This window comes from Notamacropus eugenii, chromosome 1, assembly GCF_028372415.1.
Source record: "Notamacropus eugenii isolate mMacEug1 chromosome 1, mMacEug1.pri_v2, whole genome shotgun sequence".
Taxonomy (NCBI): Eukaryota; Metazoa; Chordata; class Mammalia; order Diprotodontia; family Macropodidae; genus Notamacropus; species Notamacropus eugenii.
Window position 1 is genome coordinate 92,441,541 of NC_092872.1, and position 22,672 is coordinate 92,464,212.

The following is a 22,672-nucleotide window of genomic DNA, read 5'->3' on the forward strand; positions in this document are numbered from 1 at the left end:
AGTAAATCTTAGTTTTAGTTCCAGATTTGGCATAGATTCTGGCTGTGGCCTTGGATAAGTTATTTAACTGTCCTGCCCCCCTCAGTCCCTCCATCTTTAAAGGGATTAGATCAGGTGCATTAGGAACAACCTTTGAAAAAGGAATGACCTTTCAAATACCCCAAGTCTGTAATATAACAGTTGTAGGGAAAACCAGAATTTTAAAATAAGCGAGTATAACAGAAAAATATGCTGTAAGAAAGTGGTCATCTAGCCTACACTTAAACATCTTCAGGGACAGAGTTTGTTCTCCTTAAAGTCTACTTTTGCATAGTTCTTATCGTGAGGAAGTTCCTCCTTAGAGCCTAACTCTCCCTTTTGTAACTTTCACCCTTTGGTCTTCTCACTACCATGATGAACTATTCAGAATAGGTCTAATTCTTCCACATGACAACCCTTTAAATCATTAAAGACTGCATTTGAAGCAATTTTCCCTTTCATTTTCTTCTCAGATAAAACAGTTGTATTAATACCAGTGAATAAACATCATTTTAAAAATTATGTATGATTTAAAAAATAATCTTTCTGAGACATCATTAAAAATGAATTATTCTCCCCAAGTACAATGTGGGAACAGTGCCACAAATCTCATGCTTATCTAAGAAAAGACCAGTACAGACAGACCAAGCTCCAGCTAGTCCACCTCTATGTCATAAGTGAGAACAACAAACTGTATTTTGTTCTCTAAACAGTGAATCGGTCACAGAATACGTCTGGGATAATATGAAGTCAACATCTCAAATAAAAACTCCAAAGACGTTAACTATTAAAATCAGCAAAGAAAATGTCACACTGAAACTTTATCTGCTTTTTTTTTTTGGCTTCCCTTCGTGGCATGAGAAAAAGGATTGAGGATTGCTTGTCATATAGTTCCTGGAGCATTATTGCATAGCTTTGTTACGCTTTTTTAAACCAATTTTTTTTAGAGTTTCACAATAATTATAATACAATGATTAGTTTGTTGATAATGACCCTTCCTATATCATTAATGCTAACAATTCAAACAAGTCCACCCATACTCTATGTTATTGTAGACATTTCTCAAGGTTGCAGGTTGAAAATGTATTATACAGTCTGTGCCACAAATGACAAGAAAACTGAAAGACAAGATGTTTCAATTCAAGGGGACCTGGGAGAACAGCACATACACAGGGTACTCACCTTTACCAGTGCTGGCCCAGGCTTTGCTGAAGACACAGTGCTTGTAGGGAGGACAGGAGCTGCAGGGCGTGATGTAGGATGATCAGCAGGAAGAGGAGTTTTCAAGAATTCAGGAAGTGCTGTGGATAGTGAAGTATACTGGCGAAAAAGACAGAAAAGGGAAAGATGAAAATTCTGTTTCTCTGAGAACATATGAAGTTACAGTAAATATAAAGAAGCAAATTATTTTATCTTTTTGAACCCATAATAAAAGGAAATGAGTAAAGAAAAGAAAAATATAATAGTAACATGCTGTGAAACTAGAAAGGTAGTACTATATACTATGCTTACATGTTCTCAGTTCCTTAAGGAAATCTTTACTTCATTACATGGAAAAATTAATTCTAAATAATATCACACTGAATAAATCAAGTATGCTTTTGGAAACATAGTTTTTCTTTCTAGTGTTGAGACCTTGCAATTTATTGAAAAAGATTCCATACTGTAGAAATAGTTATTTTAAAAACAGCTGTCTTCTTGCCTTACAGGTAAAAATAAAATGAGATGATATTTTCAAAGTATTTTGCAAACCTTAAAGTGCTATGTAAATGCAAGTTATTGTATTACTATTAAAATAACCAGAATCAGGTAAACTGATATGACAGAAATCATGCCATTCATTCATCTTTGCACTCCCAGTCTAGCACCTGCAAAATTGTAAGTTCTTGAGGAAAGGCATCAGCAATTCAATAAATATTTGCTGAATGAGTAAAATAATAGTAAATTCTAATGTAAGTTTTATTTTAGACATAATATATACGTAATTCAAATTAAGAAAAAACTCATTTACAATTGAGAAGTCTTTCTGTACATACAAACATGAGCTACATATAAGAAAATAATTGTTGAAGAAACAATAACATTGCTATTATTATTAATGAGGTGGTCAAAATTGTGACCTGTGTTCAGTCCTGTATTAATAAATTAAGATAACATACAGTTTTCTGGGCACTGAACTTTTGTGTAAATCCTGGCTGCTAACACTTTTCCCACTAATAACTGAAAGACAAATTAATATGGCATAACCTACTGAGAGTACCTTACAATTTAAAGCAAATACAAGGACAAAATGTTCTATTGGAGGAAACATGCATATCATATAAAATAAACCCATTTCAGGGAACTGTAGTTATGATTGCTACTTGCAGGCTATAGATTTGTTGTTCAGTCATTTCTGACTCTTGATACCCCCTTTTGGGGTTTTCTTGGCAAAGATACTGGAGTGGTTTGCCATTTTCTTCTCCAGCTCATTTTATAGATGAGGAAACTGAGGCAGACAGCATTTAGTGACTTGCTCAGGATCACACAGCTAGTAAATATTTGAGGACAGACTTAAACTCAAAAAGATGAGCCTTTCTGACTCCAGGCTGGGCACTCTATTCACTACGTCATCTGTCCATACATACATATATGTAAATACAAAATACATTTAAAGTACATAAAAGGAAATTTTAGGGCCTGTGAACCATTAGCAGCTGGGAAGAAAATGTGGTGGCACTTTAAGTTTTGAAGGGACCTACAGATTTTAGGAGAAAAAGGCAAGGAGAAAGTATATTCTAAGAAAGGAGAGACCTGTGCAAAGGTGGGATGGAAACCACATTTGGCAAACAGATGGGATTCTATTTTATCCTAGAGGTAAAAAAAGACACTGGAGATTTCCGTGTCAAGGAAGTCACACGATCATATGTATGCTTAAGAAGCATCTCTTTTACAGTGGTATGGAGGACATATTAAGAAGACGAGAGACTGGAGGCAGAAAGCTCAAGTAGGTGTCTATTGCAATAATTCAGGTCAACAAGGGCGGTGGTCTGGCAAACGGAAAGCAGGCAGTAGATGAAAGAGATCTTATGGAGGTAGAAAGGACAACCTGGCAATAGACTGGATGCGGAGGGAGGTGAGTAAGAGGGGAGATTTGAGGATGCAAGCCTGGGTGAAGGTAAGGGTAACAATGTCCTTGACAGAAACAGGGAAGTTAGGAGGAGAAAATGATGTTTTTGATGTGTTGAGTTACAAATGTCTGTTAAACTAGTAATACCTAACAGTTCAGGAGAAACACTAGTGCTAGAAGGACAGATACACAGATGAAACATGGATCTCTGCATCATCTGCATAGAGATGAAAATGGAATCCATGGAAGCTAACTAAAATACAGGGAGTGTATACAAAGCGCTAGAGGGCCCAGCATAGGGCACTACTGTACAGCCATAGTTAGTGGGTACGTTATAGATGATAATTCAACAGAAGAGACTAAGAAAGAAACATATTTCATCTTAGCCAAAGGTGGAGGGGGGGAATCCCCAGAGAAGATGTGAAGAGATTTGTACAAGGTCACATGTTTGGTAACAATAACTGACTTTATCACAACTAGAGGTAGGTACTGCAGATAATATTCTTTTTGAATTATGTTTTTCTATATGCAACAATCTGTCTTCTTTCCCTCTCCAATCTCCCCTTTCCCACACTGATAAAAAAAGAAAAATAAAAGCCCATGTTACAAATATGCAATATAATCAAGAAAAACAAACTTTTGTATTGGCTATGTCCAAAAAAAATACATCTCTTTCTGCGCTTGAGTTTTACCCCTGTCTATAAGGAAATGGATGGCATGTTTTATCACGAATCCTCTGTTATTATGCTATGTTGGTCATTGTGTTGATCAGTTCCTAATTCTTTCAAAGTTGTTTACCTTTACTATATTGTTGTTAATAAATAAACTGACCACTTGGTTCTTCTGTGCACTCTTCATCAGTCTTCTTGGGTTTCTCTGAAACCATTCTCTTCATAATTTCTTATGGTGCAATCACATTCCATAACATTTATATACCATAACTTGTTTTGAGGCATCCCCTCAGATTCCCATTCATTGTTACTTCCAAAAGAGCTTCAAATATTTTTTTCATCCTTAGTTAAGTTTACTTTGCTTAGAATTAATCCTCCCTCCAATTCCGCATTTTCACTTCTATTTTGCCACTGAGTGAAGTTTATTTTCAGTACCCAACTGCATGATGACAATGAGATTCAAATGTCAGCTGCTTCCCTCGCTCCCTTCTCCTTGGCTGCACACTTGATTATTGACTCACCCTGATTATGTGAGATAAATTTCCCCAGACTTTCTTTCCCTTTCTCCTACTCTAAGCACACTCTACACCTCTCTTTCCATTCTTCTCTTACAACCATTAAGACATAACAGAACCAATCCAAGAATTTGTTATTTAGATACCCTCTAGGACTTCAGAGAGGACCAAGGAAATTAAATTGATTCTGTATCACTTTTTACTGATCCTATTTACAGTTAAATGATTTTGTCCCGTAACTGCCTAAGTCATGGTTCTTTGTCTCGACCTGTAATGAGTTAAGTTTAGAAATCCACTTCTCCTGGTAATCACCATTCTATTCTTGCTTCCAGAAATCTGCTATCCTTGAAGGATGAGGGTGGGTATGAAAGGAGTCTGGTCCTCTACCTCTAACCTTGCAAGTGGACTCAAACAATCAACACTTCTTAGTTACAGAGTTCAAGATACTTCTCTGAGTTAGAGATAACTTGTGATTCCTCATAATAACTTCAGCTCCTGAAAAACTCCATACCATCTTTGAAGGCCTACAAGATGACCTGACCTGGCACATTTCTCCAAGACATGCCATTCATCCCTGAGTCTGCTATTCCTGGCCCACCATCAACAGCCTCAGGATGTGGGTGGGTCCCCTAAGTCAAGAATTCGTCTAAGACAGAAGGGATGATGATAGTGGGTCCCGTGAATGTTGAACCCACTTCTCCTCATGTAACCAGCTATGCTGTCCTCAGCCCCATGATGCTGCCCATCTTACAATCAACAAGACCCTGTTCCTGTCTTTGTTCTGTGCTTCCAAAAAGGTGCCGAGCCTCCTCCGGAGTCTTTTGGCCTAACACGTAGTGGGAGTCTTTGGTTTGTTTACTTATTCTTTCAGTCTTCTTGCCAAGTCTGGATCTGATGTAAGAGCCAGACACTGCTCTCTTCTAGTCCTGTTGCCACCTTCTTGGGGTGCTCAGTGTTCAATCTTAGGGACGAACTGAGGCTGGGGATCTGCAAGCTCTCAGTTCTCCCAAAGTGGTCTGGATCCAGGGCAAAATCTGACTGCCAACTCATGATCTGTGCAGCAGCACAATACTGCTGGACTTGGCCCTTATTGGCCAACTGGGAAGCTTTGCTGATTTAGAGTAAGAGTAGTACAAGCTTCTCTTGGGTCTGTGATTCCTGCACTGGTTGTTTCTCTGCAGGCTTCCATCAAGGCTAGAAGCTAGAACAGAGATTCCACTCTGCTCGTTGGGGATCTGAGGCAAAATGCTGTTTTCTTCTGAGCTTCCTCCATTCTTAGTTGGCTGACCAGTCTTCCATTGCTCCCTACCCAAAAAGTCATCCCTGAACACGTGTTCCCTTTTCAGTTTGTCTCCTTGTGCCAATCCGGGCAAGATAAATGACTCAGAGACTTTTTCCTGGATTTACCCATCAGGATTCAATCTGGCATGTTTTCTAGAACTGTTTGAAAGAGGTTTTTAAAGAGGATTTTCCTGTCCTGCTTCCTGCTACTCTGACATCTTGGTTCTACCCTTTACTCCAGAAATTCTCGTCCACGTTTTATAAATAAGGAAGCTGAAAGCCCACAATATAAACAGTCTGCCTGTACTCACATAACTAGTATTTGCAGTGGGATTTGAACCCAAGTCTTCTTGAAAATGACTCCAGTACTCTCCTCCACTATGCCATATAACCTCTCTTAATCATAACTCACATTTAGATCGTGCTTGAAAGTTTGCAGTATGTTTAGTGTATGTTTTCTTATTCGATCCTCCTCATTGGAAACCTCTCTGCAACACCTAACAGTGTTGACAATCCTCTTCTTTTCTCGGTTTTTGTAACACTGCTTTTTCCTTATTCTCTTATTATTATCTTTTTCTGTCTTTTGCTAGATCATCATTCATATTCTGCTCCATCTATGCGTATACCTCAGGACTCTACTACAAAGTTATCCCTAGTCTTTGTGTTTACCGATCGATTGAGTCTGTCCTGGGTCCCCTCTTCTCTACATATAACCTGTTTCTTGATGACCTTGTCGGCTTCAATCAATCCATCTATGATTTCCAGACTTACATATCCAGTCTCACCTCTCATTCCATAACTCCAGCTTCCTACGAGTCACCTGGATGTACTATAAGTATCTCAAACATCTCCAAATCAGAACCCATTACTTTTCTCCCAAATCATCTTTCTTCCTAACTTTCCTATGGTTATTAAGGGCACTGTCATTCTTCCAGTCACTAAGGTTCTCTATCTCAGAAACATCCTTGACTCTTCAGTCACATTCATCCCCATATGCAACCAGTTGCCCAGTTTTGTCAACTCTACCTCCACAACATATCTTGCATCTACCTTTATCGATTTTACAAATCAATCATCCCAGTTCAGGGTGCTTTTGGACAACTATATCAGTCTCCCTACATTCAGTTTCTTTCCTTTCTACTGCACCCAAAGACACAGGTCTGACCATATCATTCCTCTACTTAATAAGCTTTGAGGGCACTGTTATCTACAGAATAAAATGCAAATTACCCTTTTAGGTAATACAAAATAAAACAAAACCCTTATATCATGCTCCAGCTTGTTTTTCCAAGGCTGATTATACATTATTCACCTTCATGAACTCTATGGTCCAGTTAAACTGGGCTACTTTTAGCTTTTCCCTATATGCCATATTCCGTCTCTATAACTTTGCAAAAGCTGTTTTCCATGCTTAGAATGCGCTCCCTTGCTCATCTCAACCTCTTGCAACCACTAGTTCCTTTTAAGGCTCAGCTTATACACCACTTCTTTTAAGATGCTTTTCTTGATTCCACTGACTAGCAATATATCGTACTTCTCTGCATTTTAAATTTTTATGTGTTTTAGAATGTACAAAACTATCTCAGATCATAGACAGCAGTAACTTTGTGGGGGAAAGTTACCTTCCCAAATTTAAATACATGAAACTATGAACACTATAATTTTTAAAATGTATACATTTTCTCTAGGTGAAAAGTTATTTAATCTTTAGTTTTCATAGTAGATTGACATGTCAAAATTTTACAAACACTAAAATCAAATATTTTTGAACTTTCATAACGTGCTTTACACATTCTACCAATTGGAAGATAGTTTTACAACAATTCAGAATCTTTTCCACATTGACCAGACAAGACAAAAATTTTAAAAAAGCTTCAATTTTCTTTGTATTATTGGATCATATCACTTTTTTTCCTCACCAATTATCTTTCTCAGTATCATTTACTTTAAACTAAATAGTATTTTAAGAGGAAATATTAGAAACATTACTATTTAAACTGACAAAACAAAACAAAAAAAAACATTTATGTTTTTTAAGAAATCCAACTGAAACCTTTATGAACCTTAAAAAAAGATTGAGTTTTCCTTTAGAAATCACTAATAGAATGCTCTACACAGATATGACAAAGGTCTTTTTTATTTATTCCTGAAAACAACCGCAGGAAAAGAAGTGAACACCAGAGAAAATGTCTGGATTAATTAACATTCTGTATATTTCAGGTGTTTGCACATCTCCACTGGAAGAACACGTACCACATTTTCCAAGGAGCAATAATTGGCCTCCAGAAAATGTGCCTTTCTAGTTATATCTTGAGAATCTAAACTTGAAAGGAAAAATCTCCACTCTAAAGATACTTAACAAAATGAAGTTTTAATCTTCATTGTTTCTGTTACCAATCTCCAATGAAATAAAATAAATGAAAGCAAGAATGTAGGTCAAATATAAACTAGATTTTGTGTGTGTTATGTGCACTAAATAAACACCTTTACATAAAATATGGAGATATTTTTCTATAAATTATCACTACTATGAAATGTATCAGAGAGTACTGATTTGTCATTTGTGGTTCTAGTGTCAAACTCTGCACTTAATAAAAGCATGAAAACGAAATTACACACTAATATCCTAAAACATGAAAAAATCCACAGCAAGAGGCACAGAATAGAAAACCAATACTTGATTGATTGCCAATGAGTGTTAATATTTGTTATAAAATTTTCATTTTCTTTTATCAGTTACCTTTGGAAATTCTCCCTATTCATAATACCTCAGAGTCCATTTGCAATTTTCAATGGACAAATTAGTTAGCTCTTAGGTATATCAAAAAGAAATTTTACTTTAAAAAATACACTAAAATATTCTACCCAAAATTATGACACAACAATATAAGTGTTAAGCAAACAAATCTGTAAATAGAATCTCAGAATAGTAATAAAGGATTTAGAAACTTTTCTAAAAGAAATCAATACTACCAGGAAAAAGATTAAAGGAAAAAAAGATGAGAAAGAAATTCAAGTGGAATTGCAGAGAAAAAAAACATAACACATTTAAAGATAAGCATAGACATGAATAAAACCATTGCTGTTTCTAGGATGTTCTAAAACTGGATAGCTGGGTTATGATATAAAATATATAGATATAGATTAGATATAGATAGATCAATATTCAGGACAGACTCTGGGGATATCATAGCAAATGTCTATTCGATTTGGAACAAATTCACTTTACAAAAAGCTTTTCCAAGCTGGCACTCATATAATTCAAAAGAAACTATGAGGAACTCTGTAAGACATGGCAGTAGGCCACCTTGTAAAGTAGGTCCCTCACAGATAATTTGTTTCAAATTAATGTAGCTCATGCTGTGAGAGAATATTATAAATACTGCGACTTAACACCAACAGATTTGTAGTGCATGATTAAAAGATCTCCTAGGAAATATTATCACTAGTCAAATGATAACAGGATACTTTCCATGCTTTGGAAGTTTATCGAAACTTTTTAGATTACTTTACAAATTAGGCCAAGGGCATGGGTTTGAACTAACTGTGGGTTTCACCTTCTTCCCTGGTTTAAGGCTGCATGTTCAACATCAGGCTGTCCCTTTGTAAAGCATTTGCTTTTGGTCATGTGAGAAAATAGGTGCTTGTATCAACAAAAATCCATCACCTTCCTAGGAAAACAAAGTATATGTCTGACTCCTGGTAGTTTCATTTTCACAGGTAAAGGAAAGCATATAAAGAGACAGGATTTTATAAATTAGAAGGGACCTCATTCCTTATATCCATTCTGTCTTCTTCCTGCTGCTGGGGATTCCAAATTCTCCCCACATGTCCAGTGCCAAATATTGTTATTTCGTTCTTCACATTCTTTTGTGTACATCTCCTTTTCTCCACTCATACAGGCACAGCTAGTGCTCAGATCCTCAGTACCTCTATTATACTACCTCTACTACATCACCCTTTCATACTGCCCGGGCACTTCCTTCACTACCATCTACTTGTGTTACTGTAGTTGCTTCCTAACAAATCTTTCTGATACCTCTTCTCCCACTCCCCTGTCCCAATCAATTCAACACACCACTGCCAATAATCTCCTTTGTGCTGAGATATTGTCAAATTATACCCCTTCAGTGATTCTCTACTGCAGGCTAAACAGAGTTCATGCTCTTTAACCAGGCTTTGAAATACTTCCCAGCTGCTGCTATTCATTGTACTTCACAATGATTTCTGTCTATCCACTGGCCAAACCAGGAGACTTCATACTTCTGTTAAGTTATCACTGTTGTTCTCTACGCTTGGAATCCTTTTTCTCTTTCTGTACCACCTTCCCTTGCCTGCTGAAATCCTGACCATCCTTTAAAAGCCCTCGCCCAAAGCCTCTTCCATAAAGCCTTCCTTGATTCCTAAAGTCAGTAATGATCCTCCCTACCTTGAACCACAGTAAAACTTTGTATTTCTCTTCCAGTATTTCTAGCATTTACGTATTACAGTGTATTTGGTTATTTATATGTGTCCCATCTTCCTACTAGACCATAAACTCCATGAAGGCAGGGACTGTATCTAAAAATCTATCTCTGACAGGGCTTTGCACATGATAGGCAACAATATAACTGTGTCTACTTGAATCTCTGGATAAGAATGCATAAATTATTTCACCAAGTTAAGGAAAGGTGTTTGCTACTTTTATAATTCTGCTCCAATAGGTCCTCACTCCTTTTACCTAGAGTACTGCAATAACCATCTAATAGCTCCTCTGCCTCAAGTTTCCTCACTCCAATCCATATTCCACTTAGCTGCTAAAGTAATTTCTCTAAAGCACAGTCTCACCTATGTTACCCAAGGAACTCTGGTAGCTACCTAATATCTCCAAGATCAAATAATCTAGTGTCATTACTTTCCAGCCCTCCTATACCTTACTTTTAAAAAAATTAATTTCAAATTTATTTTCAGTTCTGAATTCTCTTCCTCCCACCTCCCATCAAGAAGGCAAGAAAAACAAAACTTAGCACAAATGTGTACAGTCAAGCAAAACAAATTCTCACAATAGCCATATCCAAAAAATAGAAGAAAAAAAAAAGGAAGAAAAGTACACTTTAGTCTGTACTCTGAACCCACCAACTCTCTATGTGAAGGTGGATAGCACATTATACCATGAGTCCTTTGGAAGTATGGTTGGTCATTGTTTCTCACACCTTATATACATTCATGTACTTGATGATCCAAGTACAGTGACTATCTGCAGTCCCTTTAAGATCATGCTCCATTTCCCATTTCTGTCCACTTTACACTAGTGGGTCCTCCAATACCTGGAATTTTCTACCTTTACACTACTGCTTCATAGTTTCCCTGGCTTCCTTCAAGACCGAGCTCAAATCTCAGGTTCTTCAAGATGTTTTTCTTGGACCTTCAACTGTTAATGCCTTTCCCTTTCAGATTACCTTCATATGCTCTGCCTTTATCTTACATGTACCTAAACATGTATATGTTATATCCTTCATTAATGTGGATCAGTCCCTCAAGTACAGAAAGTATTTTGCCTTTCTTTATATCGCTAGCACTTAGCACAGTGCCTGACACAAAGACATATACTGACTGACTTAGCTCCCACTGTCATAATATTAAAAGTGACTTGAAATGAAAACCATATACTAAACACTTGTTTAGGTCAATAAAACTGGAAAAGCACTATGGAATACTGGATAAAGTGCATGTTGATTGTCAACATACACAAAATCTTTCTTCAAGTTTTGCCTCTGACATGTTAAACATGGTCAACAGTCATTTAACCATACCGTGCCTCAGAAAATTCTCTAGGACTATCAATTGAAGAACAGTTGTGGAGGAATGTCCTCATTTGGAGCTCCCTGTACTGATGAAATCACAATGATGAGATCACCCAAGTCTCCTTTCAGCATCAGAAGTCTCTAACAAATATGTAACAAGCATATCACAGGTTCTAACGGGCAGCATGTATAGCAGAACAAAATCTGCAGACTATAAGACAATAAGATTGGCAAAATTCCAGAACAGTGTCAAAGGGATGATTAATTTAAAAAAAAACCCCAAAAAGAAGCAGTAACCACAGTCAGCATAGCTTCATCAGAAGCAGTCTGTTCTAGACTAACACTCATTTCATTCTTTAACAATTACTAGTCTGGTAGATAGATCAGGAAGATGCTGTTGTTACAGTTTAAATAGATCTTAGCCAGGGACATAACAAAATCTCTCAAGTTATTCTTGTGAAAAAGACAGAAAGATGTGGGCTTCACAATAGTACAGTTAGGTAGATATGGAAGTAGCTGATTAGCTGAACTGGAAAAAGGAGCCATTATTGGGTCAACATTAACTCAGGTTTCCAGTGGCACCTCCTCAGAATCTGCTTTTGGACCTATGCTGTTTAAGATTTTTATCAGTTAACTTGTATTAAAGCACAAAAGGAATGATTATTAAATGTGCAGATGACAGAATCCTGGAAGGGAAATGTAACATACTAGATGAGAATCAAGATTCAAAAAGAGGCATCATGACAGGCTAGAAAATTGAGCTAAATGAAATGAAGTGACATTTTGAATGGATAAACAGAAAATCTTAAATTAAGTTCATTTAAATACACACACATACACACACACACACAAGATGGGGGAGTCATGGCAGATAGCACGTTATTTAGAAAAAAATATGGAAATTTTAGTGGATTGAAAATTCAGTATGTGTCAACTGCATATTATGGAAGTATTACATTCAGCTGTGGATGTCACACTTTAGGGAAGATGTTGATAGTCTGGAAAATGTCTGGAGGATGGTGAACAGTATGATAAAGAGTCATGAATAAATACCATATAGAGATTAGCTGAAGAAGTGTGGATATTTAGCTTGGGAAGAAGACTTAGGGAGGACATGAGAGTTTGTCTTCAAGTATTGCAAATAATGTCACCTGGACAAGGCATTAGACTTAATCTGCTTAGCCAAAGAAAACAAAACTAAAGGCAATGGATTAGCAAAGAGGCAAACATAGAATGGTGTAAAGAGCAACTTGAAGCTGTCCAAAAGTCGAGAGAGCTGACTTTGGTTCCCTCTCGTTGTAAGTCTTCATGTTACATTTTAGGATGACCATTTGTTGGTTACACAATAGATGACCAACAAAGTCCCTCCCAATTGAGATTCTGTGAAACAAATATCTAAGTATATTTGTGTATACACACACACACACAGAGTTCTTAGAGTTCTTTTTTAGTGGTCAACATCAAGGGAGTGGAAACTTAAGAAACAGCTGTCAATCTCCTGGTAAAGGCAGACCCAGCAATAGTTAGGGCTTCCATGGCATGGATGACTATTTAGAATCACACAAATTTTTGTTTTCCTGAGAGCTGCTAAAAATCAAATAAATAAAATCTGACACATCTGATATGTATCCTTCGTCTAGGCTTAGACAACCTGCTTTCCAGCTGTACTTTGATCAGAATGTAAAAGATAAGCAGCTTTATCTTCTAGACCACATGACAAACTCATTTAGAAAAAGATTTTTACTTTCTTAGTTTACATTTTAAAGAAAAAGTGTTATGTGCCATAGTGCTGTCCTCACCGTCAAATAATTAGCCTTGGCGTCTTGTAGACAGAAAGTAGGAGCGACAGGAAGCTCTTCCTAGACATTGCCAATAGTGAGAATTTTTATTCCTATGTTCTGTGGTGCAAGGAATATTAGGTGTTTTAGTGGTTTCTTTCTTTTCTTTTTTTTTTTAATTTTTTTTTTTTGCCCTAGAATGCCTATTACTATGGTATCTATGTATTCCAAAAAAGACATAAGAAGACATCTTCTTGAACTACTGCTACTTCACCCCTCAGCAAAATGTTTCTGAAACTTTTACTGACTTAAAAGGAATTCTTTGACATGGCTTTACTGCTACTTAAAAGACAAAACAAAGGCTAGGAGACAAGGGAAATTAGAAAAATGTTGTGCCAAAGTCATACATCCATATAACTAGAAGTGGCAATTATTTTTAATTGGAGCAGATACGGCCTAGGATGCTTAGGCCATTAAGAAATGTTACAAGCTTTTAAAAACAAGCTAAAATTATAACTGTAACCTGAAGAATGTCAACATACACAAAATACCATATTGGACTAAAGTTAAGAAACCTTTAAGTACTTGCCCCACCATGAAGCTTTATATAAAACCCTAATACAGTATTACTTTTCAAACCTATAATTTCCCTCCCCTTTTTCAGAGATCTTATTATAGGGGTGGTGTGTGCATGTGTGTGTGTGAGTGCGTGTGCGTGCATGCGTGTGTGTGTGTGTGAGAGTGAGAGTGAGAGAGAGAGAGAGAGAGAGAGAGAGAGAGAGAGAGAGAGAGAGAGAGAGAGAGAGAGCGAGCGAGCGAGCGCGCTATGGAAACCTACATTAAGACAAAGGTAGTTGTCTTTTTTTTTGGCCCCCTTTTTTCTGGAGTTTAATTAATTACTGATTAAAAAGATCTGCCATGTGACACTTCTCCCCTCCACTACTTATAGCTCTACCAAATTTCAATGACAGATTTTTTTCATATCAATTGTTTGCAATGCAAACAATTCAAAGAAACCATCAGTACCAGAACCAACTTTGAAAACCCTACAACAATGATTCATCATTTAAGTGTTAAGTAAAGCACATAGAAATTATCTAATGATTAAAATATTAATGTAGACAACATGAATATATTCATGTTCTTTTTTTTGACTGACCACCTGTAAAATAAGGTTTATTGATACTATGTGAATACACACCTAAATCATGTGTCTTGAATGAAATAGAGATGCACCAGTATTCACCGAGCAGAAAGAAAGAACATGGATATCATGCTACTCAAAAAAAAATTTCCTAATGAAGTAATAATACAATGTGTTGCAAAACTGCTTTTTAATTTTAAAAGGGACATGGGACCTTATGTGCACTATTTTGGCAAAGAATATACCATACTTATTTTTTTTTTTAAAACATACATATTAATGTTTTATCTCAAGTACCACTGGAACTCACTGGGTAGGACTGACTCTGGATAAAGTTCTTCATGCAAAATTAGTCTGAGATAAAGTTTCATCTTAATACTAGAAAATGGAAGATGTAGCCAATGAAAATACAGAGAGGAGCAGAACACCAATCTCCTTCTGAGGTGTGAATTGTTATGAGGTCATTTTCTAAATGGCTGAATTGATGAAGAATTAATTTTCTTACTAAAAAATGACAGACTCCTATTTGATAATTCATTCCTCTTTGATAACCTGATCTGATAACCTGATTCAACTGGCAAAATAAAAGGATGCACCCAGAGGGATAAATAACACAACTGTTAATAAGTTTTAAACTTTATTTACTTGCATACTTGACATTCTGTTTTGGACATGTTCTTATAGCTCAAAATGAGGGACAACAAACATGGTGACTCCGCCCTGCACTCCCTTTGGCTTCATCTGTTTCTCAAAAACATTAGTCTTTTCCTCTGCTTCCTCCCTCTCCAGCTTCCAGTGCAAGAAGGTCATTCTCTAAAGCAAATCTGTATTAAAGACCCTTGGATCACAGCTACTGTCATACCTCTTACTAAACTGAAGCTAACGGGGAGTTTCTAGTCTTAAGTGAATGAAGAGTACAAGAGCTGATCTTTTTTTCCTTCAGCTTCTTATCTACAGGGTCCCCAGTCATATTTTTATTCTCTGCATCTCTCTTAGGTTGTACCTGATGAACAATTATTGACAGATTAAATGGGAAGACTCCGTAGTAGATGTTCTGGTGGCTTTGACTTCAAAAATCATACCTGAGTTGGAGTGTTTGTGGTGGCAGGAGATGGTGATTCACTGATTTTTGGCTCACTTGGGGATGCTGCTGAACCCTGAGACTCCTGGCTGGCTGGCTGGTCTGGAGACAAAGCATCACTGCTGTCTTCATCAAATGAGAAATCACCCTGAGTATGGGGATAGTCTTCTTGCCCAACTCCTACAGGAAGAAATCATTTTAGTGTCCTCAGGTATGAAAAGCTAAGTTATCTAATGAAAAAGATGAAAGGTGGAACTTTCACTTCCAAAGATAGTTTAAAAAATATTTTAAAAAACAGATGTGCTTACTTTAGGTTTGGGTCATTCAAACTAGTCACTCTGAGTGACTAGTCTATGAAATCACACTCTTTTGGCATTAGTTATTAGAACTTACAGTGATGTTTAACTTACTTTTAAAGATTTGGCCACAGGATCATTTTAAATGATTATGCAAAAAATAGTAACGTGTTCCTTGATTTTAGGAAATGTGGCATTTTATAAATGAAGTTTATATTAAATAGCTAAATAAATAATAATAACTTCTTCATTATTTTCCTCACACTCATTAAAAAATTCTCCACCAAAAACCAATGATGCCTCTTTGTGCTCTAGTAATGCAATTTGTGAGGGCTCTTTTTCCTTTAATAGTCATCTGCTGTTCAGATTCCTTCATGTACTACACCAAAAAAGCTTTTATCTTTTTAAAAAAGTAAATGGGTAATCTGTGAAAACATAAAAAAATGAAACTCAATGAAGACAGAATAAATCTAATGCATAAAGTATTTACTGTGAACATCGGATAGAGCATGAGAGTTCAGGAGTCTGGAAGATCTGAATTCAAAGTCAGCCCCAGACACTCACTAGATCTGTGTGTGACCTGAGCAAGTCACTTACCCTTTGTTTGCCTCAATTTCCTTATCTGTAAAATGAGGATGGTATTAACAGCACATACCTCTCAGTGCTATTGCAAGAATCAAATGAGATAACACTTGTAAAAGCACTTAGCAAATGTCTGGCACTCAATAAGTGCTGTATAAATGTTATTATTCTTAACAACACATGGCTGCTTGCACTTCTTGCATAACATGAAAGGAACTCAGTTTGTACCAATGATTAAATAGAGGCTATCTTGTGATAACGCAGAGGAAAAAAGTAATGACTTGAAATGTTAGTGGAGAGACAGCCAATGAAATGAAAATGACATCTTATTGGCTTTGGATTTTAAGTTTTTTTAAAAGCTTTTTAATGGCCCTAGAGCAGTAAAGATTTTCAGTCTTGCCTATGATTGCTTCCTTAACACAGGAATCGACAGGAAGGATGTTCTTTTCCACTAGTTCCATTGGACCGGGTCGTTGAGCAATCTTCTCATTCAGATCATCTGCCAGCCGAGCTCTCTTCAGTTTCATCTGTGTAGCCTGCAGGGATGGCTCTGCAAATGTTTCTAAAACAGGAAGGATAACTTTGATCAGTATTTAACAAACTATTACTATCTTATGATATAACTTCTGACCATTCTATTTAACTTAAATCTTATTTTTACAGGTTGTCAATATATTTATGGGGATGACAGCTGTTTAGTTATTGATAACTATAAAGTTTTACATATTTGAATATATTTTATATGTAACTGCCTCTAAAACCTCAAATTAACATGAACTTGAATTTTTATAAAGCTACCTACTGATCATTGATCATGGGAAGTCAAGATTCATATTCTTGGTTGCTTTAAGAAAGAGTAGGTATATAGAGTTAATCAGTTTTCTAAGCTATTCCATATGGGTGATGTGTAACAAGCATAGCTTGAAAGAAATGGAGCCTCAACTTACTCAAATGACATGAAAAGGAGCCCCTAGTTTTCTCGTTTTTCTCCTTTGGAACATAATTTTGATATGGCAGACACTTTGTTTTTAGTTTACTTGAAAATTATGACACTCAGATGGATTGCAATATACATGATGAATATGAATGAATATGGGACAGCTATCATTTTACAGTTACTAGTCAATCCTCAATGATTCAGAAAAGGATAATGTGACATTTATCTGGGGTTTTTATTCTTCCTCTCTGTCTGTGACTGCTTTTGATTCTAAGCATATCTAAAGAGTTGGACAGAAAGAAAGGAGATGAAACTTAACCCATATTTGTTTCTGACTGTTCCTGAATCACACATCTAAAATGAATGGTTCAGATGTCCTTCTGAACTTAGTTAGAGCAACAAGAACACTTTGTGTTTCTCACAGATATTTGTACTATAGAATAATTATGGTACAACCCAGAGCTACACTTGTAATGTTAGAAAGTCATTTACCGTAATATTAATTTTCCCACTTGAAAATACAAAAGCACTAATATATTTGTTACTTAATTTTTGCTCTTTCAATTTCCTATTGCTTATTTGTACTTCCTATCAAAATTTTGTCATGTCATCAATGTAGAATTCATTATAATATCTGCTTACTCAAAATTCAAAGTTGAATGCTGTCTGTCTTTTTAAGAAATCCTGGAAGACCATACATAGCAAGGGCAGAAAAACTGAAATGAACTACACTGCCTTATGGGTGACTTAAAACGCTTATTATTATTAGGATGGGAGGTGGGAGAACAATGGCAGCCAACCCTCCTTTTTATCAGTGTCTTCCTAATATTCCCTTTGTCCAGATGTTAGAAATATTTCTTCAAGTACACTGTGTTTCTCTAAACTTGTAATTTTCAAATAGAAGCTAATAATGTCAAAGAAAAATATTGACTTTTCCTTTAATGCTGCTGCAGGACAAATACTCTATGATTCCTTATAGATTTTATACTCCTAAAATAGAATACATCTTCACTTAAGGGTACTACAATTCATAATCTTGTTTGCTAAAAGTTTATCTAAAAATAGCTTCATTCACATTCATCATGAATACTGCAGTCCATCTGAGTATCATAATTTTCAAGGAAACCAAAAACAAAGTGCCTGTCATCAAAACAGGGCTTGTTTTCTTCTGCTATATGATTAAAAAGTTATAAATCATAATCTGAGAATGAAAACCTTCCTCAAACTGTTAATGGTTAATACTCCAAGAATGACAGAAAACAAAAAATCAATGATTCTTGTCAGTGCCTAATGCCAGAACTATGGGTTTCACAAGAGCCTGTGGCATTTGTTTATAGGTTCCCCAGCTAGTTAATTATGATTTGCCAGTCAGGTTTCAAGAGTCTGAAGCTGCTTACATGGACCCTCTTTCCCAAGACTTATGAACATTTTACCTAGGGAAAGTGAAAAATAGATCTTATTCTACAAAATGTTGATGATTCCAGCTTATTTTATGACTAGTTTCATGGCCCAAAGGTCCCATATGAGAATAAAGAGCAAAGCTTAGGATAACTGGTTGTATTGGGAGGAATGCTTTCTTCTCCTTCTTTATAGTTACTTCATCTATAGCCATGTGTGATTCTGGAAGTCTTCAATAGTGTTTGTAAGAAGAGACAGGGTGGTCTAGCCTTCAAAAAGGCTTTTCAAGTACTTTCGACAGTGTAATAATAGGTATACCTGCAGTACCAGTGGTAGGATTAGTTGATCTTTTTTGGTTTTTTTTTTGGAATACTAACAATAGAAATTGACGGGTCTTTTGCTTCTAAATTTGTAGCTCTCAGAGTTGCTAAAATGAAAATTAATGGTGTAATTTATCTCTTTTTCATTAAGAAATCAAGTTATCTACCTAAAACCATCAGCAAGCATTATGTGCAATGGGGACAAGTTAGATGCATTTCCAATAAGATCAGGAGTGAAATAAGGTTTTCTATTATCACCACTGTTATTCAATGATCTTAGAAATGCTAGCTGTAGCAATAAGAGAAGAAAAAAGAAACTGAAGGAATTAGAATAGGCTAAGAAGAAACTAAGTTATCACTCTTTGCAGATGATATGATAATATACTTAGAGAATCCCAGAGAAACAAGTAAAAAACTACTTGAAATAATAAACAACTTTGGCAAAGTTGCAGGTTACAAAATAAACCCAGATAAATAATCTGCATTTCTATATATTACTAACAAAGTCCAACAGCAAGAGATAGAAAGAGAAATCCCATTTAAAGCTATAGTAGACACCATGAAATATCTGGGAGTTTACCTACCTACAAACCCAGGGTCTGTATGAACACAAATTACAAAACACCTTTCACACAAAGTCAGATCTAAGTTAAGTGGAAAAACATCAGTTGCTCGTGGATAGGCCAAGCTAATATAATAAAAATGACAATTCTACTTAAATAAATTTACTTATTCAGTGCCATACCAATCAAACTACCAGATAATTATTTTCTAGAGCTAGAAAAAATAATATTAAAGGTCCAGAATATCAAGAGAACTAATGAAAAGAAATGCTAGGGAAGGTGGCCTAGCCCTACCAGATCTCAAATTGTATTATAAACCAGTAATCATCAAAACCACTTGGTAATGGCTGAGAAACAGAGGAGTAGACCAGTGGAACAGGTTAGGTACTCAAGACACAGTAGTCAATGAATATAGCAATCTACTGTTTGATAAACCCAAGGACCCCACCTTCTGGGATAAGAACTCACTATTTGACAAAAATTACTGGGAAAACTGGATAACAGTGGAAACTGGGCATAGATCAAAGCCTAATACAGTACACAAGAATAAAGTCCAAATGGATACATTATCTAGGTATAAAGACTGATACTATAAACAAATTAGGGGAACAAGGAACAGTGTATTTGTCAGATTTATGGAGAATGGAGACATTTATGACCAAAACAAGAGAGAGAGAACATTATGAAATGCAAAATGGGTAATTCTGATTATATTAAATTGAAAAGTTTTTGCACAAACAAACCCAATGCAACCAAGATTAGGAGAAAACTGGGAAAGAATTTTTGCAACTACTGTTCCATAAGAAAGGCCTGATTTCTAAAATAGATAGAGAACTGAGTCAAATGTACAAGAATACAAGTCATTCCCCAATTGATGGTCAAAGGACATGAAGAGAGAGGTCTCAGAGGAAGAAATTAAAGCTATCTAAAATCATATGAAAAAATGCTCTAAATCACTATTGATTAGAGAGTTGCATATCAAAACAACTCTGAGATACATCACACCTATCAGATTGGCTAACATGACAAAACAGGAAGATGATAAATGCTGGAGAAGATATGGGAGAGATAGAACGCTAATTCATTGCTGATGGAGCTGTGAGATGATCCAATCACTCTGGAGAGCTATTTGGAACTATGTCCAAAGGGCTACAAAAATGTGCATACCCTTTGACCCAGCAATATCGCTTCTGGGACTCTATCCCAAAGAGATCTTGGAAATGGAAAAGGGTCCCACATATACAAAAATATTTATAGCAGCTCTCTTTGTGGTGGCCAAAAACTGGCAATCAAGGGGATGCCCATCAATTGGGGAATGGCTGAACAAGTTGCAGTATATGAATGTAATGGAATACTATTGTGCTATGAGAAATGATGAACAGGAAGACTTCAGAGAGGCCTGGAAGGAGTTATATGAACTGATGCTGAGTGAAAGGGGTAGAACCAGGAAAACTTTGTACACAGCAACAACCATAGCGTGCAAGGAATTTTTCTGGTAGACTTAGTACTTCATTGAAATACATGGACTTAAAAAATTTCCAATGGACTCTTGAGGCAAAACGCCTTCCGCATCCAGAGAAAGAACTAAGGAACTGGATCGCAGAATGAAGCAGACCATTTTCTTTTGTATTATGTTTTGTTTTGCTTTATGGTTTCTCCCATTCATTTTAATTCTTCTATGCAACATGTATTTAATAGGAAAGTACATGTAGAACCTATATAAGATTGTATGCTGTCTCAGGGAGGGAGAAGGGAGGAAGGGGGTAAAAATCTAAGATATATGGAAGTTATTGTCAAACACTGAAAACAAATAAAATAATTTAATTAAAAAATTTAAAAAAAAGAAAAAACAAAAGAGAAATTAAGTTATCAGAGATGGCCCTTACCTTCCAAAATGTGCATTCTGACAAGTTCAGAACGATCTGGTCGACTACGTATCTTGTGCTTCAGAAAATTTTCAGTCTTTAAAAAGAAAGAAAAAGGTCTAGTTCCACTCTATTATAAAACAGATTTTGAGCTTTTCTGGCACATTTATATTAACTCCACTCTTCTATTATATTGATGCATATGAGAAGAAAAGGAGAAAGTATGAAGTATCACATTATATATAAGTTTAAATACTGTTATTTTAGGCATAGGTACTATAACTGGAAGAAGAGATAAAGGAATAGCTATGATGGGGTGCTAACGTGCTAAAAGGCCCTGGATGTTTCCATGTGGTCCAGGTGTTTGGCCTTTCCCAGTTAAAATCTTCCATAGTGGCTCTCACTGTCTGCACCTGGCCCCACCCTAGACTATCGCTCCTTAATCCCATCTAGACCCCTTTCTCTGCTTCCTCTGGCTCCTTTACCTCCCAGTCACCCCATGCTATTGGCCATACTATAAAAAAAGTTAGTCTCCTCTATGAAACTGCTCAGATTCCTTAAGAGTGTAGCCAAATACGAGCCTCACAAATAGAGCTGGTTCTATTGGAGAAACAATAAACCTTGTCTCTGACTGAAAGAAGGCTTGAGTAGAATTCTTTCGAAGCAGACCTGTCTTTTGCCCTTGTATTTCAGGGTTCCCAGCACACTCAGACCACAAAATTTAATCCTGTATCTTCATAAAATGTTCTTTAATACGAAAAGATATGCTTTGGGATAATAAGTCAACAAAAAGGGCTAAGAAACCTGTGTAATGAGAAATTTTGTAACATGTTTAATATAATTTCATTTCATATTTTTTTATATGCATGAAATTATTTTTCTTTAACTTAATGCAAAGAATATACAGATTTAAGATTTTTTTGCCCTTCAATTAGAATATAACGGCAAACTCCCAGAAATCTTGAAAACGTTCTCAGGAGTCAAGATTTTTTTTAAGTCTTCCCCAAATATTTATGTAAATGATATGTAAGTCCCAAGAGGTCCATAGGGATGGGACATAGATAGAAGCAAATTACTTTTCTAAAGTAAAAATTATCAACCATGATATTTATTAATTATTATGCTATAAAGGAGCTAGATTTGAAATTTGAATACTAAACACAACTTTGTATTAAGTCTAATGTTGTCCTTCATTCAGCCTGATTCTACCACTCATGGTTCAGAGATATAGGTAATGTAACTTCTGTTAGAAAAGTCCTTTGTGGGTCTGTGAGTGGGTGTGAGAATATATCATTTGTATAGGAAGGAAGATGGAAGATTCCCCTCCCCCA

General features: G+C 36.0%; 1 protein-coding gene and 1 long non-coding RNA gene across 32 annotated transcripts in view; one reads left to right on the top strand and one right to left on the bottom strand.

Annotated features, from left to right (window-relative positions):
- The window catches only part of LOC140504633 (uncharacterized), a 184,811-nt gene extending 168,042 nt beyond the window's left edge, over nucleotides 1–16,769 (top strand). For both annotated transcript variants that reach the window (XR_011967171.1, XR_011967170.1), the window contains exons 3-4: nucleotides 15,296–15,591; nucleotides 16,682–16,769. This is a non-coding gene — a long non-coding RNA (uncharacterized lncRNA). The remainder of the gene's footprint in view (nucleotides 1–15,295; nucleotides 15,592–16,681) is intronic.
- Nucleotides 1–22,672, bottom strand: part of MRTFB (myocardin related transcription factor B) — a 259,095-nt gene that overhangs the window by 46,462 nt on the left and 189,961 nt on the right. For all 30 annotated transcript variants that reach the window (XM_072609781.1, XM_072609689.1, XM_072609743.1 and 27 more), the window contains 4 exons: nucleotides 21,363–21,438; nucleotides 16,659–16,820; nucleotides 15,382–15,560; nucleotides 1,201–1,338 (listed from right to left, as the gene is read on the bottom strand). In XM_072609781.1, the coding sequence (XP_072465882.1) occupies nucleotides 1,201–1,338; nucleotides 15,382–15,560; nucleotides 16,659–16,820; nucleotides 21,363–21,438 (555 nt within the window). The remainder of the gene's footprint in view (nucleotides 1–1,200; nucleotides 1,339–15,381; nucleotides 15,561–16,658; nucleotides 16,821–21,362; nucleotides 21,439–22,672) is intronic.